The sequence below is a fragment of the Anas acuta genome, chromosome 30, assembly GCF_963932015.1.
Source record: "Anas acuta chromosome 30, bAnaAcu1.1, whole genome shotgun sequence".
Classification (NCBI taxonomy): Eukaryota; Metazoa; Chordata; class Aves; order Anseriformes; family Anatidae; genus Anas; species Anas acuta.
The window spans coordinates 1,184,809-1,208,110 of record NC_089008.1 but is presented as its reverse complement, the minus strand read 5'-3'; the positions used below and the strand labels follow the sequence as shown (position 1 = coordinate 1,208,110).

At 52.9% G+C, this 23,302-nt stretch overlaps 1 protein-coding gene across 1 annotated transcript; it reads right to left on the bottom strand.

Moving 5' to 3' along the window:
* Positions 1 to 16,498: 16,498 nt before the first annotated feature.
* On the bottom strand, positions 16,499 to 22,508 carry LOC137846122 (uncharacterized). Its single transcript, XM_068663839.1, has 8 exons — positions 21,508 to 22,508; positions 20,973 to 21,029; positions 20,497 to 20,790; positions 19,914 to 19,958; positions 19,419 to 19,815; positions 19,200 to 19,234; positions 19,009 to 19,040; positions 16,499 to 18,797 (listed from the first exon to the last, which is right to left on the bottom strand). Exons 1-5 carry the CDS (start codon positions 21,572 to 21,574, stop codon positions 19,673 to 19,675), a joined length of 606 nt encoding a protein of 201 aa, XP_068519940.1. The 5' UTR covers positions 21,575 to 22,508; the 3' UTR covers positions 16,499 to 18,797; positions 19,009 to 19,040; positions 19,200 to 19,234; positions 19,419 to 19,672.
* Between the last annotated feature and the right edge of the window lie 794 nt (positions 22,509 to 23,302).

The following is a 23,302-nucleotide window of genomic DNA, read 5'->3' as shown; positions in this document are numbered from 1 at the left end:
AACCTTATTGCTCTCTATAGGTAACATAAAGGAGGCTGTAGTGAGGTGGGGATTGGTCTATTCTCCCACGTGCCCGGTGACAGGATGAGGGGGAATGGGCTAAAGTTGTGCCAGGGGAGGTTTAGGTTGGATGTTAGGAAAAACTTCTTTACTGAAAGGGTTTTTAGGTATTGGAATGGGCTGCCCAGGGAAGTGGTTCACTCCCCATCGCTGTAGGTCTTTAAAAGACGTTTAGATGTTGAGCTTTGAAATATGGTTTAGAGAAGGACTTGTTAGTGTTAGGTCAGAGGTTGGATTAGGTGATCTTGAAGGTCTCTTCCAACCTAGACAATTCTGTGATTCTGTGATTTCATTCAATTTCTCCTCACCCAATTCTCCATCCTGTCTAGGTCTCAATGGATGGAAGCACAGCCTTCTGGTGTGTCAGCCACTCCTCCCAGTTTAGTGTCATCAGCAAACTTGCTGACAGTGCACTCCATTCCCTCATCCAAGTCATTGATGAATATATTGGCTAGGACTAGTCCCAGTACGGACCCTTGAGGGACTCCACCAGATACAGGCCTCCAACTCGCCTCCACCCCATTGACCACAACCCCCTGGCTTCTTGCCTTCAGACAGATCACAGTCCACCTCACTACCAGATCACCCTTCACACACTTCACACACTTTACGTTAGCTGCGAGGATGCTGTGTGTGGGAGATGGTGTCAAAGGCTTTACTGAAATCAAGATAGACCATATCCACTGCTTTAATATCATCTATCCCCCCGCCTATATCCTCATAAAAGGCTCTCAGTTTGGTCAAGCATGACTTCCCCTTGGTGAAGCCATGTTGACTGCCCCTAATGACACTTTTATCCTTGATATGCCTGGAGACAATGTCAAGGCTAAGTTGTTCCATCAGCTTTGCAGGGATGGAGGTGAGGTTGACTGATCTATAGCTACCTCGGTCATCCTTCTTTCCCTTTGTGAAGACTGGACTAATATTTGCTTTCCTCCAGTCCTCAGGCACCTTTCCTGATGCCCATGACTTACCAAAGATGATGGAGAATGGCCTAGCAATGACTTTCACCAACTCCCTCAGCTCCTGGATTGAGCATCTTGAGCATCCCATCATGGTCAGTGGATTTATGGACGTCTAGAGATGTTTATTTTTCTTCTAAACAAAACAACATCTGCAGCACACACACCAGTTGGCAGACACATGTGAGCACATCCCTGCAGTGATACCGGTCCCTATAGGTCCAAATGTCCATCAGTGTGGGTGCATGGAAGAGCAGCCCTGTGACTTTATCATGCAGTTTAGGAATACATAGTTTCCAGTGAGCACAGGGAGACGGTTTAATATGAGGAAAAACCATTGATACACTCACGATATTACTTGGTACACCTGATATATTTTAGAGGTATTAATTTATTGCAAACAGAGATATGAGTCCTTCAGCCTCTTGGCTAGAAACACACAGACCTTCCCTGTGACAACAAACCCCAAAGAAGCCCAAAGTGCAGCCCTCAGCCCTATGATACGGCTGCACAAGAACTCTGCAAGAGAGTAAAGGTAACCGTGGCAAGGTCCCCGTGCTCTTGCCCTGTGGCAGCGCTATCGGGTCTGGGTGCGGGGTCACTGTGGCATATGTCGTGGTGTTTCTCCTTTGCTGTATGGGACGAGGCTTTAGGGAGAAAAGAAACCCTGTTACTTCAGCTGCTGACTCTGAGCCCTGCACAATGAGCGTGCACTAGGCTGCAGGAGTGCAGAAAGGAGCTGTGCACAGCTGTGCCATAACTCACCCTGTTCCATCGAACATGGGTGATGGTGGAGTCTGTGGGGAAAAAACACTCAATGAGCCCTTGTTGATTGGAGGAGGGTGAACTCCATGAGTTTTGGGCATCAGCTGCCTGGGGTTAACACTCAATGCCTGACCACATTTCCCCTCCCATCACCCTGATCTAGGACGTGCATTAAGCAGCAGTGGAGCAAAGATGCTGAGGTTTTGGTGTCTTTCCAACATTCTGTGGCATCTCCTCTCTCTGCACAGCCAGCACACCTTGCAAACTGTTCTGTGCAGGCATGGGTAAACAAGGTCAAGTTGCAATTCAAGCACAGTGCATGTAGGATGGGGATATATCTGTAGCCTGTTGCCCAGTGGGAAATGAAGTGCTGGGATTCCACCTGAGACAGGTGTATGGCTTCCCCCGAGGGAGGAGATAGTACTCACATGTGACTTCACCGTTGTCTGTGGTTTCCATCTGTGAGCTGTCAATGTGCTGCTGCCTGGAGAGGAATGGAATGGTTGTTGGGTGTGTGTTTGTGGTGAGTTTGCCACATCAGAAACGCACTTGGGTCATGCTTTCCGATATCATGTGGTAAACTGGAGTGCAGCAAATAGCAAGCCCCATCCTCCCCGTTTCCAGCACAGGGAATGCAGCCACAGACACACGGAGAATGCTGCCCCTGGCTAAGAAGCACCCCAGGGCCCCACCATGCCCCCAATTCCCTCCTGCAAACCCCACAGCCAGAAGCCCTTGGTGCTCACCTTGGGCATCTCCCTCTGCAGGCACCTGCAAGAAGAACAGGGGCTGAGGTGCGCAGGCCAAGGTGCTGTTCAGCCCTGGCTCCCATCTCGGGGCTGGGGGATGAAGGCTGAAGCTCCCCAGCTCCCTCAGCAGCCTCCCCAGCTGGGCTGCCCACAGCCATCACTCCCAGGCACCATCTGCCCCAGCCGTACATCCACCGGTTCCCCCCACCGCCTTTCCCACTGCACCAGCCCCGCAGCAGGACCTCCACAGCCTCAGCCTTTCCCCCCACCTTCCCCCACTCCGTCACCTTTCCTGATGGCAAACCAGCTGCCTGCAGCCAGGAGGACAAGGCTGACGGCCGCCACTGCTAGCACCATGCCTATGGGGAGGGCGTGCAGGATCCGGGCATGTGGAGCTGGGGGACAGAGGGTGTGAGGGCAGTGGGGTGTGATGGGTAGAAGCAGGGAGCAGGACGTATCCCATCAGCTGGCACAGCTCTTGCCCGGTAAAGCTCCAGCTTGTCCCCATGTCCTGGGGAAGACAGTACAGCACGCCCACTCCTAATGCACGGGTTTCTGGGGCTGTAGGAGGGAATCACTCACCTGGGGGTGATGGACTTGCTGGGGAACTCACCACATTGCCTTGCAGGACAAAAGGACAGGCTTAGTGTCTACAGTGCACCCAGATCCTTCCCAGAATGAGCCAAAGCCCCATGGCCACATCCCCCCATCAATAGGCAGCACCATCCCCAGGGGAGGCATAACATGCCCGCGGCTGTTGTGTGAACATGGGCCCCATGGATCTGCTGTCTAAATTCCCTCGTGAGTGGTTAAGTATAGCTTCACCAAGGTGTGCCTGGCGATTAAATATGGCACCACCACTCTCATCTTTCTGTGATTGTGGGGGCTAGAGGATCCCACAATCACAGAATGGCCTATGTTGGAAGGGACCTCTGAAAGTCATTGAATCCAGCGTTCTGGTGAGCAGGATCATCTAGGACAGACTGCACAGAATGGCACCCAGGTGGATTTGGAATATCTACAGAGGAGACTCCACAGCGTCTCTGGGCAGCCTGTTCCAGTGCTCTGTCACCCTCCCAGTAAAGAAATGCCCCTCATATTCAGATGGAACTTTCTGTGCTTCAGTTTGAGCCCATTGTCTCTGCCCTTTCCCTGGGCACAACCGAAAAGAGACCAGCTCCATCCTCTCAACAGCCTCCCCTCAGATATTTATAGACATGGATGAGGTCTCCCCTCAGTCTCCTCTTTTCCAGGATAAACAGGCTCAGTTCTCTTGGCTCCAAACAACTGATCATCTTTGCAGCCCTCCTCAGGGCTCTCTCCAGTAGTTCTATTCCTGTCTTGTACAGGGAATCAGAGAACTGGACACAAAATGCTTTGTGTTCCATGCAGGGAAGTGATTCCTTCCCAGGAGCTCACGGCCAGAGAACAAATTCCCTCTCCCTTGCCATCACCACCCCACACACACCTCTCTTCAGCCACCCATTTCCAAGCTCAACCTCACCTGAGGAGCTGTAGATGACCTGGGTGGTCATGCCAGCACCTGTATCTTGGGGCACAGAGAGTTTTGTTTAGAGGGAGTGAGAGCTGGGGCACCCACACACTTGTGCCCATGTCCCTGCTGCTGGGTCCTTGCCATGTCCTCAATGCTGTGTCCTTGCACAGCTCATAACAGTCATCCCAGTTGCCCTGCCATAGGCTCATCAATGCACAGGGCAGACCTTGGAGCATCCCTGGCTCATCCAGCATTCATCCACATCCCCAGCCCTTGCTCTCTGCCTGGGCTCTGCGCAGCCCCATGTCTGCAACAGAGGTGGTGCTGCAGGGACAGGGGGACCCCTTGAGAACAACTATCTCTGTCTAAGGGGCTGCCTTGGAGGAGAGGGAACACTCCCGTGAGGGAACCACCCCAGAGCCTGCTGCAGCACACAGCTCCAGACTCAGCACAGCCATGTGGTGGCAAGTGCCTCCGTCCCTTCTCACCCCTCCAGCCCGGGGACATGTCTCACCAGGGACATTCAGGATGCAGCCAGCACTGAGGGCAGAGCTCCTCATGTGTTTCGTCTCATTCAGTGCCTGGTACCCACAGGTATATATTCCTGTAGTTCTTGATGTGATGTTCAGGACCATGGAGTAGTTCAGCTGCCCTTGATGGGCTTTCAGACTGTATGCCTCCAGCCCATCCTTGCAGAAGGATGTTATGTCCTGCTCAGGAAGACAGGCCAGCAAGGTGAGGTGGCGGAACTGCTCTTTTCATGAGAGAGCAACTCCATTGTATTGAGTACTGTCCAGGGGCAGATGAGGAGCGAGTTGAGAGTCTGTGGGTGAGAATTAAGGGGCAGGCTGGCATGGGGAATGCTGTTGTGCGTGTCTGTTACAAGCCACTAGACCAGGATGAGGAAGCTGACGAGGCCTTCTACAGGCAGCTGAGAACAGCCTCTTGATCACAGGCCCTGGTTATCATGGAGGATTTCAACTACCCTGACATTTGCTGACAGGCCTACTCAGCCAGTCACCCACAGTCCAGGAAGTTCCTCCAGTACTGGTTCCTCCAGTGCATTGATGATAACTTCCTGATGGAAAAGGTGAACATGCCAGCTGGGAGAGGAGTGCTGCTAGATCTTGTCGTCACCAACAAGTAGGGGTTGGTTGATTCTGAATCACAGAAGCACAAATTTTAGGGGTTGAAAGGTATCTCAAGAGATCATCAGTCCAACCCCCTTGCCAAAGCAGTTTACCTAGAGCAGGTTGCCTATGTAGGTGTCCAGATGGGCCTTGAATATTTCCAGAGATGGAGAGTCCACAAGCTCCCTGGGCAGCATGTTCCAGTGCTCTGTCACCCTCACTGTGAAGAACTTCTTTTGCATGTTGGTGTGGAACTTCCAGTGCTCCATTTTTTTGACAATTGCCCCTTCTCCTATGCCCACAAACAACTGAGAAGAGGTTGGCCAAATCCCACTGTCCCCCACACTTAAGGTATTTGTATACATTGATAACGTCTCCTCTCAGTCTTCTCTTCTCAAGGCTGAAGGTTGAAGGCAACCTTGGTTGCAGTGACACTGGGATGGTGCAATTCAGGATCTCATGGGGCAGGAGGAGAATACCAAGAAGAATCACAACCCTGGACTTCAGTAGGGACAACTTTGGCCTTTTCACACAGTTGCTAGGGGAAATTTCTATAGGGCAAGGTACCTGAAAGAAAGCGTCCCAAGACAGTTGGTTAGTGTTCAAGGACTGCTTCTTCCCAGCTCAAGATCCGAGCATCTCATCAGGTTTGAAGTCAGGAAAGAGAGCCTGGAGACCTGCTAAAGAGGGAACTGCTGGGCAAACTCAAGTGGAAGAGGATAGTCTACACTTGGGATGCCACTTGGGAGGAATATAAGGCTGTTGTCAGAGGATGTAGGAAGGGAACTAGGAAAACTAAGGCTTCCCTAGAATTAAACCTTGCAAGAGGGGTCATGGAGAAATGAAAGGGCTTGTACAAATACATTGCAGATAAAAGGAACACTAGAGGCAATGGAGGGCTGGTGATGAACAAGATGGGACCCTACTGCCATCAGGTTATTGGGGTCAGAACCCCACTGTATTTTTCTGTAGGGACAGGGGGATGCCAACTGCTGTCTGCACTGGAGGCTGAAATGATCCCAACTGGCAAAAGAGTGGGGAAAGCTGTCTTGTTGGTAGCCCTGAGGCACTGTGGAAACCTGGAAAGAGACTACTGAGGGAAGGGAGGGGGGCTTCTCTGGTAGTGCTCTGGACACACAGAATCACAGAATCACAGTGTTTTGGATTGGAAGGGATGTTGAAAGATCACCTAGTGAAAATACATCAGCATCCCAAGAAGTACTTGTTAAACAAATGGAACAAACAGGAGTCTTCCATAAATTTACTGCCCAAATCTGTGGTTATCTCCACCCTTGTGGCCCCAAGTAGTGTTCCAAAAATAACAATTGAGGTTTACGTCCAGTGGTCAGGCAAGCAGAACAAAGCTGCTTGCCCAGTCAAGCCCCAATGGGATCAGGATAGAAAACAAAGAGGACAAAAGTTAGGAAATATATGGGTTGATATAACTAGGTGTCCTGGTTTCAGTTAGGACAGAGTTAATTTTCTTCGTAGTAGCTGGTAGAATGCTATGTTTTGGCTTAAGATGAGAAGAGTTCTGATAACACCCCAATGTTTTAATTGTTGCAGAGCAGTGCTTACACCAAGCCAAGGACATCTCAGCTTCTTGCTCTGTCCTGCCAATGGGCAGGCTGAGGGTGCAGCAGGAGCTGGGAGTGGACAGACCCAGGACAGGTGACCCAAACTAGCCAAAGAGGTATTCCATACCACCTGACATCATGCTAAACAATATAAAAGGGTGGCTAGCCAGGGGAGGAGGGCCAGACAGCTTGGGGTTAGGCTGGGCATCGGTCAGCGAGTGGTGAGCAATTGCATTGTGCATCACTTGTTTTGTACACATTATTAGTAGTAGCACTATTATCATCATTATTGCCATTATTATTATTATTTTCCTGTCCTAATAAACTGTCTTTATCTCAACTCACAGGCTTCACTTTCCCGTTTCTCTCCCCCATTCCAGAGAGGGAGGGGGGAGGGTGAGTGAACGGCTGGGTGGTGTTTAGCTGCCAGCCAGGTTAAACCACGATACTAGGATATATTAAGGGGTGCTGGGTCTGGCTGGGATGGAGATAACTATCCCTGCAGTGGCCCAGTAGGTCTGGGGGTGGGCAAGAGGTGGGGAGGGGACATCACCAGGGTAGCTGCCCTAAACCGACCAAAGGGGTTTTCCATAGCACAGGATGTCACACTCGGGAATAATAGGTGGGAAAGGGGAAGGAGAGTGGGGTGTCTCCTTATAAATATGTCTGCCCTCACAAACAACTGCTACACATATCGAGGTCTTGCTTCCCTACACATGGTCCAACGTTGCTTGTTGATGGGAAGTAGAGGATGATTTCTTTTTCTCTCTCCCTTCTTCCCACATGGGTGTGGAAGAAATAAAAATCAACTTGGGAGAGGCTGCAGAAGTTTTCTAGCCTGATGGAGAGGTGTAAAAAAATGAACCAAATATGGCAATAGGAAAAGGGGCAGGAGGCCTCTGTTGGAAGAATACTGCCCTTGAGATACACGTAAAAACAGCATGATCTGCAGTGTGTGAGCGGACAGAAATAACAGCGGGGGCTCAAAAAAAGCAGCGGATGTAGCAGGGGCTGAGACAGCGCCATTGCTGATGAGAGCCTCTGTCTGTGGGCCAGGCTCAGACAGCCTCAGAAAGCCCACAGGACAGCTCCCAGCTGCACTGCAAGCCTCTGCCCCACCATCCCCAGCTCAGAGCAAAGCAGACACCTGAAGCAGACACTGCTCCCCAAAAGCAGCACCCCAAAAGATGCTGTGGCAGGTGCCATGGGCAAGGCTGTCTCCTTCTGGCCCTGCCGTCCTGCTGCTGGCACTCTGTGAGTTGGGGCATTGTTGGACATGGGGGCTAAGGGCTGGAGGTCTGCTGCTCGGGGCAGGACAGGCCAGTGGTGGGCACAGGGGAGGATGTGGAGAACATGTGTGGGACAGGCATGCAACACTGTGGGGCAGAGTTGTTTTGGGGAAGGCAGGAGATCACTGACCCTCTAAGCAAAGACCTCTCTGCCCCTTGCTGCAGGTGCTGGAGTGACCACCCAGGCTATCTGCAACTTTCCAGGATTGCAGGAGCATGGAGGTGAGTCCCAAAAATGAACGTGTCCTGGGGAAGGAGATGGGAAAGGTGAAGGGGATTATTCCCCCACAGTTTTCCCTGTAAGACCCGGGACATCAGAGTCTCCCAGCCTTGGCATGCAGTTGGTTTTGCCACCTGGCAGTCACTAACGCTTGCCTGGGAAATCCCTGTGCCGTCCCTCCAGGTAACGACCAGACGCCAGTCCTGTACCTCAACACTTCCAGTGCCCAGGAGGGGGAAATAGTTTTCTTTCAATGTACCATTGATGCTCATTTTCCTGCTACACGAGTTGTCTTCTGCAAGAATGGGCTGGAGGAGTTCAGCCTGAAAGCCCAGCATGGAACTGTCATCTACCCTCTAGAAGTGAAAATCAGTTCTAGAAGTGCTGGGACGTACACATGTGGGTACCAGCAGAGGAACGAGAGCAACTGGGTGAGGAGCTCTGCTCTCAGTGCTCCTTGGATGCTGTTTGTGCCAGGTGAGACACAGCCCCAGGGTGGTGGGGACAGAAGGGACAGAGACACCACAGAGGCTGGAGCTGTGTGCTGCAGTAGGCAGGGCATGGCTCTGGTGTGGTTCCCTGATGGGAATGTTCCCACTCCTCCAAGGGAGCCCCTCGAGAGAAGGCTGCTCTCAAGGGTCCACCTCTGCTGCAGACTTCTGAATGTGCTGGGTGAAGTCACAGAGAGATCTGTCCTTTACATTGATGAGCCTGTGGCCAGGGAATTCATGTGATTGTCATGAGATGGGCTACAGCATATATGTGAGTAAAAGTAAGTTCTGGTAAACAGAGGGGAGACCACAGTGGTGTTGGTTTGAGACACCAGGTTGGAAAGGTTCCTACTCAGCAAGGACAAACAGTGGGGACATGGGCACGGTTGAGGTGGTGTGCAATGTCTTGGCCCTACAAAGAAAAATGCACTTTGCCCCAAGTTACAAGTGTTGATGAGACCACCCAGGACATCCAAAGCTCCCCAGGTGAGGATGAACAGTTGGGTGTGCCAGCTGCATGGGCACGTCCTGCTCCCTGCCTCTCCCCATCACACCGTGATGCCCTCACACCCTCTGTCCCCCAGCTCCACATGCCCGGATCCCGCACGCCCTCCCCACAGGCATGGCGCTGGCAGTGGCGGCCGTTGGCCTCTACCTCCTGGCTGCAGGCAGCTGGTTTGCTATCAGGAAAGGTGAGGGAGTAGGGGAAGAAGGGGGGAAAGGCTGAGGCCGTGGGGGTCCTCGTGGGGCTGGTGCAGTGGGAAAGGCGGTGGAGGGAACCTGGGGGTGCACAGGTGGGGCAGACGGTGCCTGTGGGTGATGGCTGTGGGCAGCCCAGCTGGGGAGGCTGCTGAGGGAGCTGGGGAGCTTCAGCCTTCATCCCCCAGCCCCGAGATGGGAGCCAGGGCTGGGCAGCCTGTTTGTGCCTGGTGATATACGGCCCAAGGTTGGTTTGAACAGAAGGGATGGGGATACTGCAGAGGCTGGAGCTGTGTGCTGCAGCAGGTAGGGCATGGCTGTGGTGTAGATCCACCATGGGGGTGTTCCCTCTCCTGTAAAGCAGCTGCTAGAGAAAGAGCTGCTCTCAGAGGTGCCCCTGGCCCTCCCCAAGCACCTCTGCAGCAGAGATAGGGCTGCATTTGGCACTGGAATATAGAACAAGAGCTGGGGTTGTCTGTGGACCCTGGGGTGTTCCACTACCGCTCTAGGATGTCCCTCTAACCTTTACAAACCTGTGTTTGGGAACTTACATGAAAAGGCTTGCTCATGTTCCCTGTGTGCTCAAGGAAGCAAGACATGAGCTCAGCATCTCCTCAGCATCTGGGATTGTCCCAAAACAGAGTTCAAGGGACATAAGCATGTTCATGTCTCCCACAGGCAGCAGCCCCTCACAGAGGGCCCAGCTCCCTTCCAGAGGTGAGCCATTGCTCATCAGTCCTTCCCAACACGTCTGTCCTATGTAGCTTGCCTTCGTGACACTGTGACTCTGTTCTCTCACAGGGACATCCATGCCCCTGGAAGTCTGGATCCTGCGCTCTGCCCTCAGCCTACTCCTTCTGCTGTCTGCCCCCATCATCACCCTCCTCCTGGAGAGATGGAGCCATGGTGCCGGCAGGGCCAGGCAGCCTGGAGACATCCCTGTCCCCATGGTGCTCTGATGTCCTCCTGGGCTCTATGCTCTCCCCAGCCTGCTCCCTCATGCTCAGAACATGACCCCCACACATTTGTCAGGCTCCCACTGCCATTGGGTTCAAGGCAGCTGGGGCAGCATGCCCAAGGGATGTGCTGCCACTGCTCTGCTTCCCTTGGCTGAGACTCTGCTCTCTGCTCACATTAAGGAGGGATCGTGCACTCTCCTGGCTGCCTTCAACCACAACACCCACGTTGCTGCCGTTCCTAGTCATAGGATCTCCATCATGTGATCCACCTCTGCATACCAGAACAACACAAGGGGATGGAGTCATGTCTGCACCCCCAGGCAGCTATGCTCTGCAGCTCCTGCATCACTCCAGCACCTCCCTGTGCCCAAGGTGGTGCCAGCTGCAATGGGCACATCCCCAGGTGGTCACAGTGCCCTGTATGGAGGCACCTTGATGGGTATAGGTCCTGTGGGAGGCAAGTTATAAAGGATTGGTTCAGAATGCACCAGCTGATGTTGCTGCTCTGTATTTGAGAGGGAAGCCAGTGAGCAGAGCTTGGAGCGCTGCTCTATGACTGCCATATGGGGCCATGTTCCCTGGCCCCATGACTGTGAGGGACCTGCTGTTCCCTTTGCCCTGACACCCAAGAGTTCCCCTACATACTGCCACTGCCCTGGTAGATGTGGCATGGAAAAGTGCTGCTGTGAGGATGGCTGAGGCCATGCAGATTACCAGGGGGTGGCCATGCTTGGCACTCTGCACCCCACACCCGCCCACCCCTGTGCTGGGTCTTCTGTATCTCAGCCGCACTTTTTGCTACCCTGAGACAAGGACCTGTCATGTTTTGACAAATGCTGTACCCTAGTGTACTTTTCCTCATTGTAATATCATTATAATACCAAAACAAGCCTCCATCCCAAAAGCTACCTGCCTCCAATGTGCGACCACCCCTCAGTGAGGATGCACTCTGAATTTCTCAGAGCCTATTACTTTAAATGGAGATGGGATAACTTTTCAGCAATCATAACTAAGATATGCTTGACTAGAGTCACTCAAGCTCCACCTACAAGATAGAAAATAATATAAATTGTCCTAAGAGAGAGGCTATGTTGGGGAAGATACCACTGTCAGGGGAGATACCACTGTGAGGGAATACACCATCCTGAGGACCTCCTGACTCCTGGGATCAGTCGACGGGCTGAGCTTCTCTTTCACCCTCTCCCCACATTGGGATGCCTTTGGGTGAGATTTGAACACTTGGTTATACTGTGTGTCTCTGCGGAAACTTTGAAATCACTATAGAGTCTTTGTGCCTTTTCACGCATTAATTTCCAGGCTGCGTACTTGTGTCACCTGTGTATTTCATGCATACTAGCTTGCTTTTGCAGACAGTAACTATGGCTGGCAATCCAAAGAACCTGTGTACCTGTTGCTGTACTAAATCACACTTGAATGCATTGTTCCTACCCATGATAGTGTGAAATGTGTTCATCTGGTTCGTGTTAATATGGAACAATCCTCGGGCCACATGATATGATGAAATGTGACGTTCTGTCTTTCATACTCTTGTGTAACTACAAGTCTAAGAAAAACAGAGTGGTTAATGCATATAGTTCTTGTATCTTGCAAAGGAATGGTCCAGCAATTGGTAAAGACTGCAGCTCCGGCTTGGGACATGCTCCTGCAGGGCCTCTCCATGGGCCTCAGCCTCCTCCAGGACACAACCACCTGATTCACCGGTGGCACCTCCACGGGCTGCAGCGTGGAGATCTGCTCCATGTGGGACCCAAGGGTGCAGAGGGACAGCCTGCTCCACCAGGAGCCTCTCCACAGGCCACAGGGGAACTTTTGCAGCATGCCTGGAGCACCTCCTGCCCTCCTGCTGCACTGACCTTGCTGCCTGCAGGGCTGGTTCTCACTCCTCCCTCTACCACTTGTGGTGCAGATGGTTTCCTTCCCTGCTAAAATATGCTCTCACAGATGTACAAACAACATTGATTTTTGGCTCAGCTTTGGCCTGCAGCAGGTCCCTTTTTCACAGTCTGACACCGGCCCTTTTCAAATAGGAGGCAGCGTCTAACTGAGGACACCTCTGCAGACCCCCGCTACCTGCCCATATAACCCCAATAGAGCTGCAGAGTTCAGGCCACAGTTTGCTTTCCCTTGGAAGGGCATCCAGCACACCTGAAATGGACAATGCCAGGGGTGCAAACACAGCCCTGCCATTTGCCATGCAGTAATGCAGATGGCTGTGGAACAAGGGCAAGCTCCTGAGCACCTGCAGTGCATTGATGGCAGCCTCATATGGGGCAGAAAAGCAGAGGAAGTCTTTGAGAAAGGGATGAAAATTATCCAAATTCTTCTGAAGGCTGGTTTTGCCATTGACCAGAGTGAAGTCAAGGGACCTGCACAGGAAATGTGAAACTTGGGTGTAAAATGGCAAGGTGGATGCTGCTATATCCCAGTGGGTGAGGTCAGTGAGGTAACAACTGCATCCCCATGAGCTAAAAGGAAAGAAATACAAGGTTTCCTAGGCCTTGTGGGTTTCTGGAGAAGGCATATTGCATGCTGTAGGGAGCTTCTGAGCCCTCCCTAAGAAGTAACCTGAAAGAAGAGCACTTTGAAGTGGGAAGAGGTGAAAGTGGGTGTTCAAAAGGCTGCAATGGGAGCCCTTGGGCCTATGTGTACAGGCCCAGCTGTGCCAGTGGTGCTTCACACTGCAGGTGGGGAAAAATGCCTGGCCAGGAGCCTTCGGCAGGAAAGAGCAGGAGAAAGCTGAGGTCATCCTCTGGCCTTCTGGAGCCAGGCTGTTGAGGATCAGAAGCCCATGATGCTCCAAGTGCCAAAAGCGAGCCAGGGAGTCATGCCCGAAGGAAAATGGTGGGCCATGGGCCCAGAAACAAAGCATTCCTTGGGTCTAGCACATCCCAGGTCACTCAACAACCTCTGGAAAGATTGAGCCCTACCATGGAGTGTTAAAGGCTGGAATGAGGCTATTGGGTGCAGAGGCACTGGAGCACTTGGCTGGACATTTTTGAGAAGCCACTTGGCCGCTTAACAGAAGAGCATCTGGCAAGTGGCGTGGTGCTACCCAAAGAAAGGCCGAATCTCCTGTGGGATGAAAGTCCCTGCAGTGCCCATTAATGGTAGGCAATGAACTGCGTTAATCTGCCTTATGCAGAGTCTCTTTTGCCTGTGCTGGTCACTGGTGAGTGATCTCCCTTCCTTAATCTCAGTGCACAAGTCTTCTTCAACTAGAGTTTCTCGCCTATTCCTTCGAGGAAGGAAATTGAGAGAGCAGTGTGGGGGAGCTCAGGTGCCTTCAGGATGAAGCCTCTGCCTTTCCTGGTTGTTGTGTGGTCACATGAGGGTCAAAGTGTGGGTGCTGATGGCTCCCGCAGTGCTGTGCTGGCAGCAGTATGGCCCCAGCTGAGACTCCCTGAGAGTTCTTCATAAGCTGATTCACTGACAGAATGGAGGGATCTGCCTGCAGCCTTGGCAACTTCCCCAGATCACTGAAGTCACTTTGGTGACTTCACCTTGGTTCAGGATTCCCCTGTCACTGTCATCTTTTGTACAGATGTTGAAGAAAAGCAGAATGGTGTGGTCAGAAGAGGGCAAAGCTGAGTGGACAAGGGGCAGGAGGGCTTTGCAGGGGGGATGCTGCCCTTAAGACACTTGTTAAAACTGTGGTGTTGGAGAGGATGTGTTCAGAAGAGGGCAAAACAGTGAGCAGTGTTGGGATAAAGAGCAGAAGGGCTTTGCAAGGAGGATGCCATCGCTAAGATAGAAGTAAAACAGCGAGTGTTGTGGTATGTGAGAGAATAAGATTGGGGGCTCTCAAATTGAAGCAGATACAGAAGGGTCTGAGGTAGGGCCCCAATAATTAGAGCTTCTGGCTTTGAGCAGGCTCAGGCAGCCACAGAAAGCCCACAGGACCGCTCCAAGCTGCACTGCAAGCCTCTGTCTCACCATCCCCATCTCACAGCAAAGCAGACACCTGAAACAGACACTGCTCCCCAAAAGCAGAGCCCCAAAAGGTGCTGTGGCAGGCGCCATGGGCAAGGCTGTCTCCTTCTGGCCCTGCTTTCCTGCTGCTGGTGATCTGTGAGTTGGGCCATGTTTAGGCCTTCTTGAAACAATAAGGAGGCCATGACTTGCTGCAGCTGAGCAAACCAAGCTGTCAGGTCGACTTGGTGAAGTTCCCATCATATCCGTTCCAACAAACCCAATTGAGGAATTAAAAAATATTGTTGCCAGCAGCTGGCTTCAAGGACAGGATGTACGTGACTGCTAATCACAAGGGGGTTGTTTTCTTGCAGGTGGGGTTGTTTTCTTGCAGTTGTTTGTCTGAGTGCTTTTGACCAATAATCTTGTGTGAGACACTATTCGCCCCTGTTAAGTTTGCTATAAAAGTCAGGCTATTTGGGTAATAAAGAGAGAGCATGATCTGACCATACTGGTGTCTGTCGTGTTTTCAGCCGTTCCTGCTGCAACAGAGGAATTGCTGGGCATGGGGGCTGAGGGCTGGAGGGCTTCTTCTGTGGGCAGGACAAGCCTGTGCTGGGCACACAGTACGATAGCGACAGTGTGAGTGGGCAGACATACATCTCTCTGGGTCAGAACTGTTTTGTGGAAGGCAGGATGGTAATTGCTTCCTCCAAGTATAATATAAGTCTGAGCAAGGGGCACACTTCTCCAGCACCATAAATTGTCTGGAGTGTTGCTCTCAGACTCTAGGACTGCTGGATTCTTTACAGAGCTATGGGACTTACCTGGAACAAGAAATCCACACAAAATGGGATTGGAAGTGGCATTGTTCAAGAGGTTGTTGAAGAGATACAGCATGAGAACATGCAGGTGTGATGGTGGCTGCTTAGCAGTGAGGATGTGAGCAGGGGCATCAGGATGAGCCTGGACACTGCCCCTCTCAGCAAATCCCTCTCTGCCCCTTGGTACAGGTGGGCAGCCCTCCACTGCTGTGTCTCCTCCAGGGGATCTCCTGGCTCCTGCTCTCCAGATGAACTCAACTTCTGCTCAGCCATGTACCACAGTTGTGCTCCAGTGTATTCTCCCTGTGGTGTCATCCGTAAGATGAATCATCTTCTGCAAGGATGGGATGGAGCTGTACAGTCTGAAAGCCCAGCAAGGGCAGCTGAGCTACTCCATGGTCCTGAACATCACATCAAGAAGCGCAGGAAGATATACATGTGGGTACCAGCAGAGGAATGAGATGAAACAGAGGAGGAGCTCTGCCCTCAGTGCTGGCTGCATCCTGAATGTCCCTGGTGAGACATGTCCCTGGGCTGGAGGGGTGAGAAGGGACGGAGGCTGGAGCTGTGTGCTGCAGCAGGCTCTGGGGTGGTTCCCTCATGGGAGTGTTCCCTCTTCTCCAAGGCAGCCCCTAGAGAGAGAGAGAGTTGTTCTCAAGGGGTCCTCCTGTCCTTGCAGTACCACCTTTGCTGCAGATATGGAGCATGGGGCATGCTTCAACATATGCCCTGTGCATTGATGAGCCTATGGCAGGAGAAATGTGGAGATTGTCATAAGCTGGGCAGTTACCTATGTGCTTAGGGATCCGGGGACATCTCTCTGCAATAGCAAACCAACAAAAAGTGTCTTTGATTGGCTCCAGGGAAGACACCATGTAGGTGCTGTTTGGACACAGCAGTGGGAAAGTGTAGTTTAGCAAGGACCAACAGTGGGGACATGGTCATGGCGGTTCATGAGGTCTTCACCCCTCTAAGCAAACTGCTGGATGCCCAATGTGCAAGTGCTTCCATGACCACCCAGGACATCCACAGCTCCCCAGGTGAGGACCACCATGTGGGTATGCCGGCTGCACGGGCATATCCTGCTCCATTCCTCTCCCCATCACACTTCGCTGCCCTCACACCCTCTGTCCCCCAGTTCCCCATGCCCGGATCCCTCACGCCCTCCCCACAGGCACGGCACTGGCAGTGGCGGCCGTCAGTCACATCCTCCTGACTGCAGGCAGCTGGTTTGCCATTAGGATGGGTGAGGGAGTTGGGGGAAGAAGGGGGGAAGGCTGAGGACATGGGGGTCCCGCTGTGGGGCTGGTGCAGAGGCAAAAGCGGTGGTGGGAACCTGGGGGTGCGCAGCTGGGTCAGACAGTGCCTGGGTGCGATGGCTGTGGGCAGCCCGGCTGGGGAGGCTGCTGAGGGAGCTGGGGAGCTTCAGCCTTCATCCCCCAGCCCCGAGATGGGAGCCAGGGCTGGGCAGCACCTTGGCCTGTGCACCTCAGCCCCTGTTCTTCTTGCAGGTGCCTGCAGAGGGAGATGCCCAAGGTGAGCACCAAGGGCTGCTGGCTGTGGGGTATGCAGGAGGGAGTTGGGGGCATGGCGGGGCCCTGGGGTGCTCCTTGTTCAGGGGCATTCCCTGTGCAGAAGGCAGGAAGGATGGGGCTTGTCTTGGGCTGCCCTCCAGTTCCATGCCAAATGCAGGAAAGCAACACCAAAGGGTATAAGCCTCATGACCCCTCCTCAGTACATGCACATCCCAGAACCATTCCATTCCTCTCCAGGCAGCAGCACGTTGACAGACCACAGACGGAAGACACCAACTATGGTGACATCCAGTGTGAGTACTACCTCCTCCCTCGGGGGAAGCCACATGCTCCTCTCCCCATGAGAATCCTGTGCGAGCCCCCATGCAATCCCATCACTTCGTTTCCCACTGGGACATAAAAAATCCCTGCCCGTTCATCAAGGCCAGGTTTCTCTCCAGCACCTCACGTCCTGCTTCTTCCTTGCATGCAGAGTGTGTGCGAGGCTGCTGGCTGCACAAGGGACATGGCAGCATCCCAGTGCTCATGGGGAGAAAGCGCCTTTGCCTGGGGAGTCCTTTCACAGCTGCTGCAGCCCCAGGCTGCAATTCCCCCACCTCAGCCTCTTCTTTTGTTATTTCTTCAGTTTTCCTACAAAGCAATTTCTGTTTTCATGCAATTGAAAGGACAGAGCAGCAGTGAAAGATGTGGCTCTCTTTCCTTGTGCTTGTGAGGAAACCATTTTAGAGTTCACTCTGTAACCACAGGTAGCAACAAAGAGAGGATGTTGTGGTTGGGTCACAGGCTATAGATATATCCCTACCCTATGAGTACATCACTCCAAGTTGACCTCTAACCTCTAACAAGGTTACAACACAACCTTGTTTTTGCAGACGTGCACAGAGCAGCTTGCAAGGTGTGCTGGCTGTGCAAGGAGAGGTGATGCCACAGAATGGTGGAAATAAACCAAAACTTCAGCATTTCTGCTCCATTGCTGCTTAATGTATGTCCCAGAGCAGGGTGATGGGAGGGGAAATGAAGCTGGCCATTGTGTGCTGACCATGCTGCCCAAGGTCAATGTGAGTTTCAGCCCTCCACCAACAGGCAAAAAGGGATCATGGTGTGGTTTTTTTGCCCCCACCAACTCTGCCAACAGCCATGTTTGATGGGACAGGGTGAGTCGTGGCACAGCTGTGCACAGCTCCTTTCTGCACTCCTGCAGCCTGGTGCCCTCTCGTTGTGCAGGGCTGACAGTCAGCAGCTGGAGTATCAGGGTTTCTTTTCCCCCTAAAGCCTTCTCCTGTGCAGCAGATGAGCGACACCACGACATATCCCATGGTGACCCACACGCAGACCCAATAGTGCTGTCACAGCATAAGGGCACAAGAGTCTTGCCCATGACTACCTTTGCTCTCTTGCATAGGGCTCCTGCAGCCATAATGTGGTGCATTGGGATACGCTTTGGTCCTCTTTGAGTTTTGCTGTCACAGGGAAAAGCCATGTATGTTTAGCCAAGACGATGTTGGACTCACACCTCTACCTACAATATATTAATACTTCTAAAATATATGAGCTATACTGAATCATACTGTGAATGTATTTATTTTTCTCTCAACAAAAGAAGACATCTCTCTGTGCTAAGTGGATGACTTGTACACCTAAGTTGCAGTATAAAGTGACAGGGGTGCTCTTCTACCCACCTACGGAGATGCCCATTTGGACCTACAAGGACAGATAGCACTGCAGGGATGTCCTCGCATGTGTGCGTCAGTCAGTGAGTGCACTTCAGATGTGGTTTTGTTTTGATGACAAATAAACATCTCTGAATTTGTGTTCCTTATGGCACCTCCATCTCATGCAGCCACACGTGGAATTTGATGGAGCAGACAGACAAACAACGAGGCACAAAGGGGTGGTGGTGTCGATCTGAAGAGATGTGAAGAGCCTTGCAAACAGACCTTTCCAAGAAAAACTACACCAGCTCCTTCCTGTTTGGGATGGCTTCATTGAGAGCTGGCAGATCAGCAGGGCTTTCCCCAGTGCTCTGCCTCTCTCAGAGAACCAGCTGCATCGCCTCTCACTTGCTCAGCTTTTGACATCCAGTGGGTGTTGAGACCAGTTGGATTGAGAGAGCTGCAAAAAACAAGGGAGAACAAGCAGTAGACTTGGTCTGGCGGTGCCCAACATGGGGAAATGCTGGGAGCATGGAAGGAGGGCATTTCAGCCAGAGCACAGCCACGCGAAGCTCCCAGGCTCCTGCCATCAGATGCACTTTTGGCTTGCATTTGCTCTCCAACAGCCTGCCCTCTCGCAACCATCACTGCTGGGCTGGGGCTGAACTCACCTTCACTCTGCCCATCTCATCCACGTTGGCATCTGGAGGGAGAACCTGAATTAGTGTCCAGCCACACACAGCAGGCAGGGCTTCCCATTCCCCACAACAGTTGCCCCCATGGTCATGGCTTGCCATGGTAAAGGCATCAGCACTTCACACAGTGCCTAGAGGAGAAGGGTGAAGAAGGGACTGGCACTTACAGAAATGGCTGGTGTAATCAGAAGAGTCCTGAGCACTACCAGCACCATGGAGAGGCATAGAGAGAGCAAAATGAAAAGGTGCTGAAGGTCTTTAGCAACACTTCCACAAACCCCCTGGTTCTGAGGTGTGTGTGTGCTGAGAAGAAGAGCACCACAGGGCCCCGCCATGCCCCCAACTCCCTCCTGCATACCCCACAGCCAGCAGCCCTTGGTGCTCACCTTGGGCATCTCCCTCTGCAGGCACCTGCAAGAAGAACAGGGGCTGAGGTGCGCAGGCCAAGGTGCTGCCCAGCCCTGGCTCCCATCTCGGGGCTGGGGGACAAAGGCTGAAGCTCCCCAGCTCCCTCAGCAGCCTCCCCAGCCGGGCTGCCCACAGCCATCGCCCCAGGCACCGTCTGACCCAGCTGCGCACCCCCAGGTTCCCCCCACTGCCTTTCCCTCTGCACCAGCCCCGCAGCAGGACCCCCATGTCCTCAGCCTTTCCTTCCTTCTTCCCCCACTCCCTCACCTTTCCTGATGGCAAACCAGCTGCCTGCAGCCAGGAGGATGAGGCCGACGGCTGCCACTGCTAGCACCACGCCTATGGGGAGGGTGTGTAGGATCCGGGCATGGGGAGCTGGGGGAGAGAGGGTGTGAGGGCAGTGGGGTGTGATGGGGAGAGTCAGGGAGCAGGACCTGCTTGTGAAGCCAGCATACCCACATGGTGGTCCTCACCTGGGGAGCTGTGGATGTCCTGGGTGGTCTCACCAGCAGTTGCACCTTGGTGTAAAAAACGTTTTTCTTAGTAGGGCCAAGACCTTGCACACCACCTCACCCATGCCCATGTCCCCACTGTTTGTCCTTGCTGAGCAAGCACCTTCCCATTCTGGTATCTTAAACCGCCACCACTGTGGTCTCCCCTCTGTCTACTAGCCCACACAACTGTTCACAGTTATAGTTACAGTTATAGGCTATAGTTGATCTCAGGACAGTTGCCCCACTTCCCCTACCTTAAGCTCATCAGTGTAAAGGGCAGATCTTGGAACATCCCTGGCTCAGACCAGAGTCCATTCACAATGCCAGCCCTTACTCTCTGTGCCACTGCCATGTAGAACCCCATGTCTGCGGCAGAGGTACTGCTGCAGTAACCAGGGGACCCTTGAGAGCAGCTCTCTCTCTAGGGGCTCCCTTGGAGGAGAGGGAACACTCCCATCAGGGAACCACCCCAGAGACATGCCCCGCCTGCTGCAGCACACAGCTCCAGCCTCAATGGTGTCCTCGTCCCTTCTGCCTTCAACACTCCAGGGCTGTGTCTCACCTGCCATGGACAGGGTCTGGGGAGCACTGAGAGCAGAGCTCCTCACCCAGTTGCTGTCATTCCTCTGCTGGTACCCACATGTGTACGTCCCAGCACTTCTCGAGGTGATGTTCAGGACCAGAGCATAGATGAGCCTGCCCTGCTGGGCTTTCAGGCTGAACTCCTCCAGCCCATTCTTGCAGAAGACAATTCGCTTAGCAGGAAACTGCTCATCAATGGTACATTGAAGCAGCACTATTTCCCCCTCCTGGGCACTGGAAGCGTTGAGGTACAGGACTGGCGTCTGGTCGTTACCTGGAGAGAAGGCAGAGGGATTCCCCAGGCAAGCGTTAGTGATTGCCTGCTGGCAAAACCAACTGCATGCCAAGGCTGAGAGAAGTCTGCTCTCCTGGGGTTTCCAGGGGAAACTGTGTGTGAATAATTCACTTTGCTCTTTCCATCTCCTTCCCCAGGACATGTTCATTTTCAGGACCCACCTCCATGCTCCTGCAATCCTGGAGAGCTGCAGATGTCCTGGGTGGTCACTCCAGCACCTGCAGCATGGGGCAGAGAGGGTTTTGCTTAGAGGGGCAGTGACACGGCTCACCCACAGCTCCCTGCACACATCCCCACTGCTTAGTCCTGCCTGAAAATGGGACTTCCCACTTGTTGTTCTCCATCCAGAATCTACTTCATCTGCACACGTGGCACCATTCCAAGTCAATTCTGGATGGGTTTTATATTCTAGTTGGAGTCCCCATGCTCTCTAAGGCATCCTGTAAGGCATCCTGAAAGTCTCACACAAAGGCTCCAGACAAACTTTTAGTACTGGAGAAGTGTGCCCCTTGCTTAAATCTGCATCGTAGCTGGAGGAAGCAATCCCAATCTTGCCTTCCCCAAAATAACTCTGCCCCACAGTGTTGCACGCCTGGCCCACGCATGCTGTCCCCATCCTCCCCTGTGTCAACCACGGGCCTGTCCTGCCCCCAGAAGCAACCCTCAGCCCCCACACCCGGCAATGTCCCAACTCACAGATCACCAGCAGCAGGATGGCAAGGCCAGAAGGAGACAGCCTTGCCCATGGTGGCTGCCCCAGCATCTTTTGGGGCGCTGCTTTTGGGGAGCAGCGTCTGCTTCAGGTGTCTGCTTTGCTGTAAGCTGGGGACAGTGGGGCAAAGGCTTGCAGTGCAGCTGGGACCTTTCCTGTGGGCTTTCTGTGGTTGCATGAGCCTTGCCCACACTAAGAGGCTCTCATCAGCAGGGCCCTGCCTCAGCCTCTGCTGTGTCTGTTTCATGTGTAGAGCCCCAACTTTTATTCACAGCTAGTCAAACACCGCAGCACAGGCTGCCTCTGTCTTTATCTCAGGGACAGTATCCTCCCTGCAAAACCCTACTGGACCTTGACTCCAACCAGCTTTAGCCCATTGACTGACAGCTCCAATGGCACCAGAACACATCACCAGCCTTTTCCAAAGTCCTTTAGCTCATTCTCTTTGCACGTGCTTGCTAATTGTAAATCAGCCCCAAACTGTTGTTCCTTTTACACGGCTACACAGCCTGAGCCCCTCTGCCTGCCAGCGGCTCCATGGGGAGAGCTGGTGCTGTACCCTGTGTCCTGTGCAGAAGGGGACTCACTCACAACCCAGGCCTTGGGGGTTTCTGGCAAAGAGGCAATGCCTCCTTCATCCAAACTGGTTCCTTTTCAGCCCTTTCTCAGTGCACCTTTGTGCTGTACAACAAAATTAGGGGCGCAGTTCTGTGGGGGCTACCGTAACTCTAGGACTTGATGGGCATGGATCAGCTAGTGGTGAGCAATTGCATTTTTCATTCCTCCTTTTCGGCCTTTTGTTGTAGGGTAATTTCTTTCCTTTTTTTTTTTTCCCCATAATATGTTCTAGTTACATCAACCCAGGTGTTGTGGTTAAACCCAGCCAGCATCTTAATGCCACAGAGCCCTTCACTCACCCTCCCCCCTCCCTCTCTGGGAGGGGGAGAGAATTAGAAAGAAAAGCAAGCTTGTGGGTTGAGCCTGTGGGGGCTCTCCATGGGCCACAGCCTCCTCCAGGACACATCTACCTGCTCCTCCATGGGCTGCAGCGTGCAGATCTGCTCCATGTGGGACCCATGGGTGCTGGGGGACAGCCTGCTCCACCAGGCTGCAGGGGAACTTTTGCTGCATGCCTGGAGCACCTCCGGCCCTCCTGCTGCACTGACTTTGGTGCCTGCAGGGCTGGTTCTCACTCCTCCCTCTACCACTTGTTGTTGTGCAGCGGGTTTCCTTACCTTCTTAAAAATGTTCTCACAGATGTACAAACAACATTGATTTTTGGCTCAGCTTTGGCCTGCAGCAGGTCCCTTTTTCACAGTCTGACACTGGCCCTTTTCAAATAGGGGGCAGCTTCTGGGCTTCTCAATGAGGCCACCTGTGCGGACCCCTGCTACCAAACCGTTGCCATGTAAATTCAATGCATCTGCAGAGTGCAGGCTAGAGTTTGCTTTCCCTTGGAAGGGCGTCCAGTACACCTGAAATGGAAGGTGCCAGGCGTGCAAACACAGCCCTGCCATTTGCCATGCAGTAATGCAGATTACTGTGGAACAAGGGCAAGCTCCTGAGCACCTGCAGTGCATTGATGGCAGCCTCATGTGGGGCAGCAAAGCAGAGGAAGTCTTTGAGAAAGGGAAGAAAATCATCCAAATTCTCCTGAAGGCTGGTTTTGCCACTGGCCTGAGTAAGGTCAAGGGACCTGCCCAGGGAATGTGAAACTTGGGTGTAAAAAGGCAGGATGCCACATCCTAATGGGTGAGATCAATGATGTAACAACTGCAT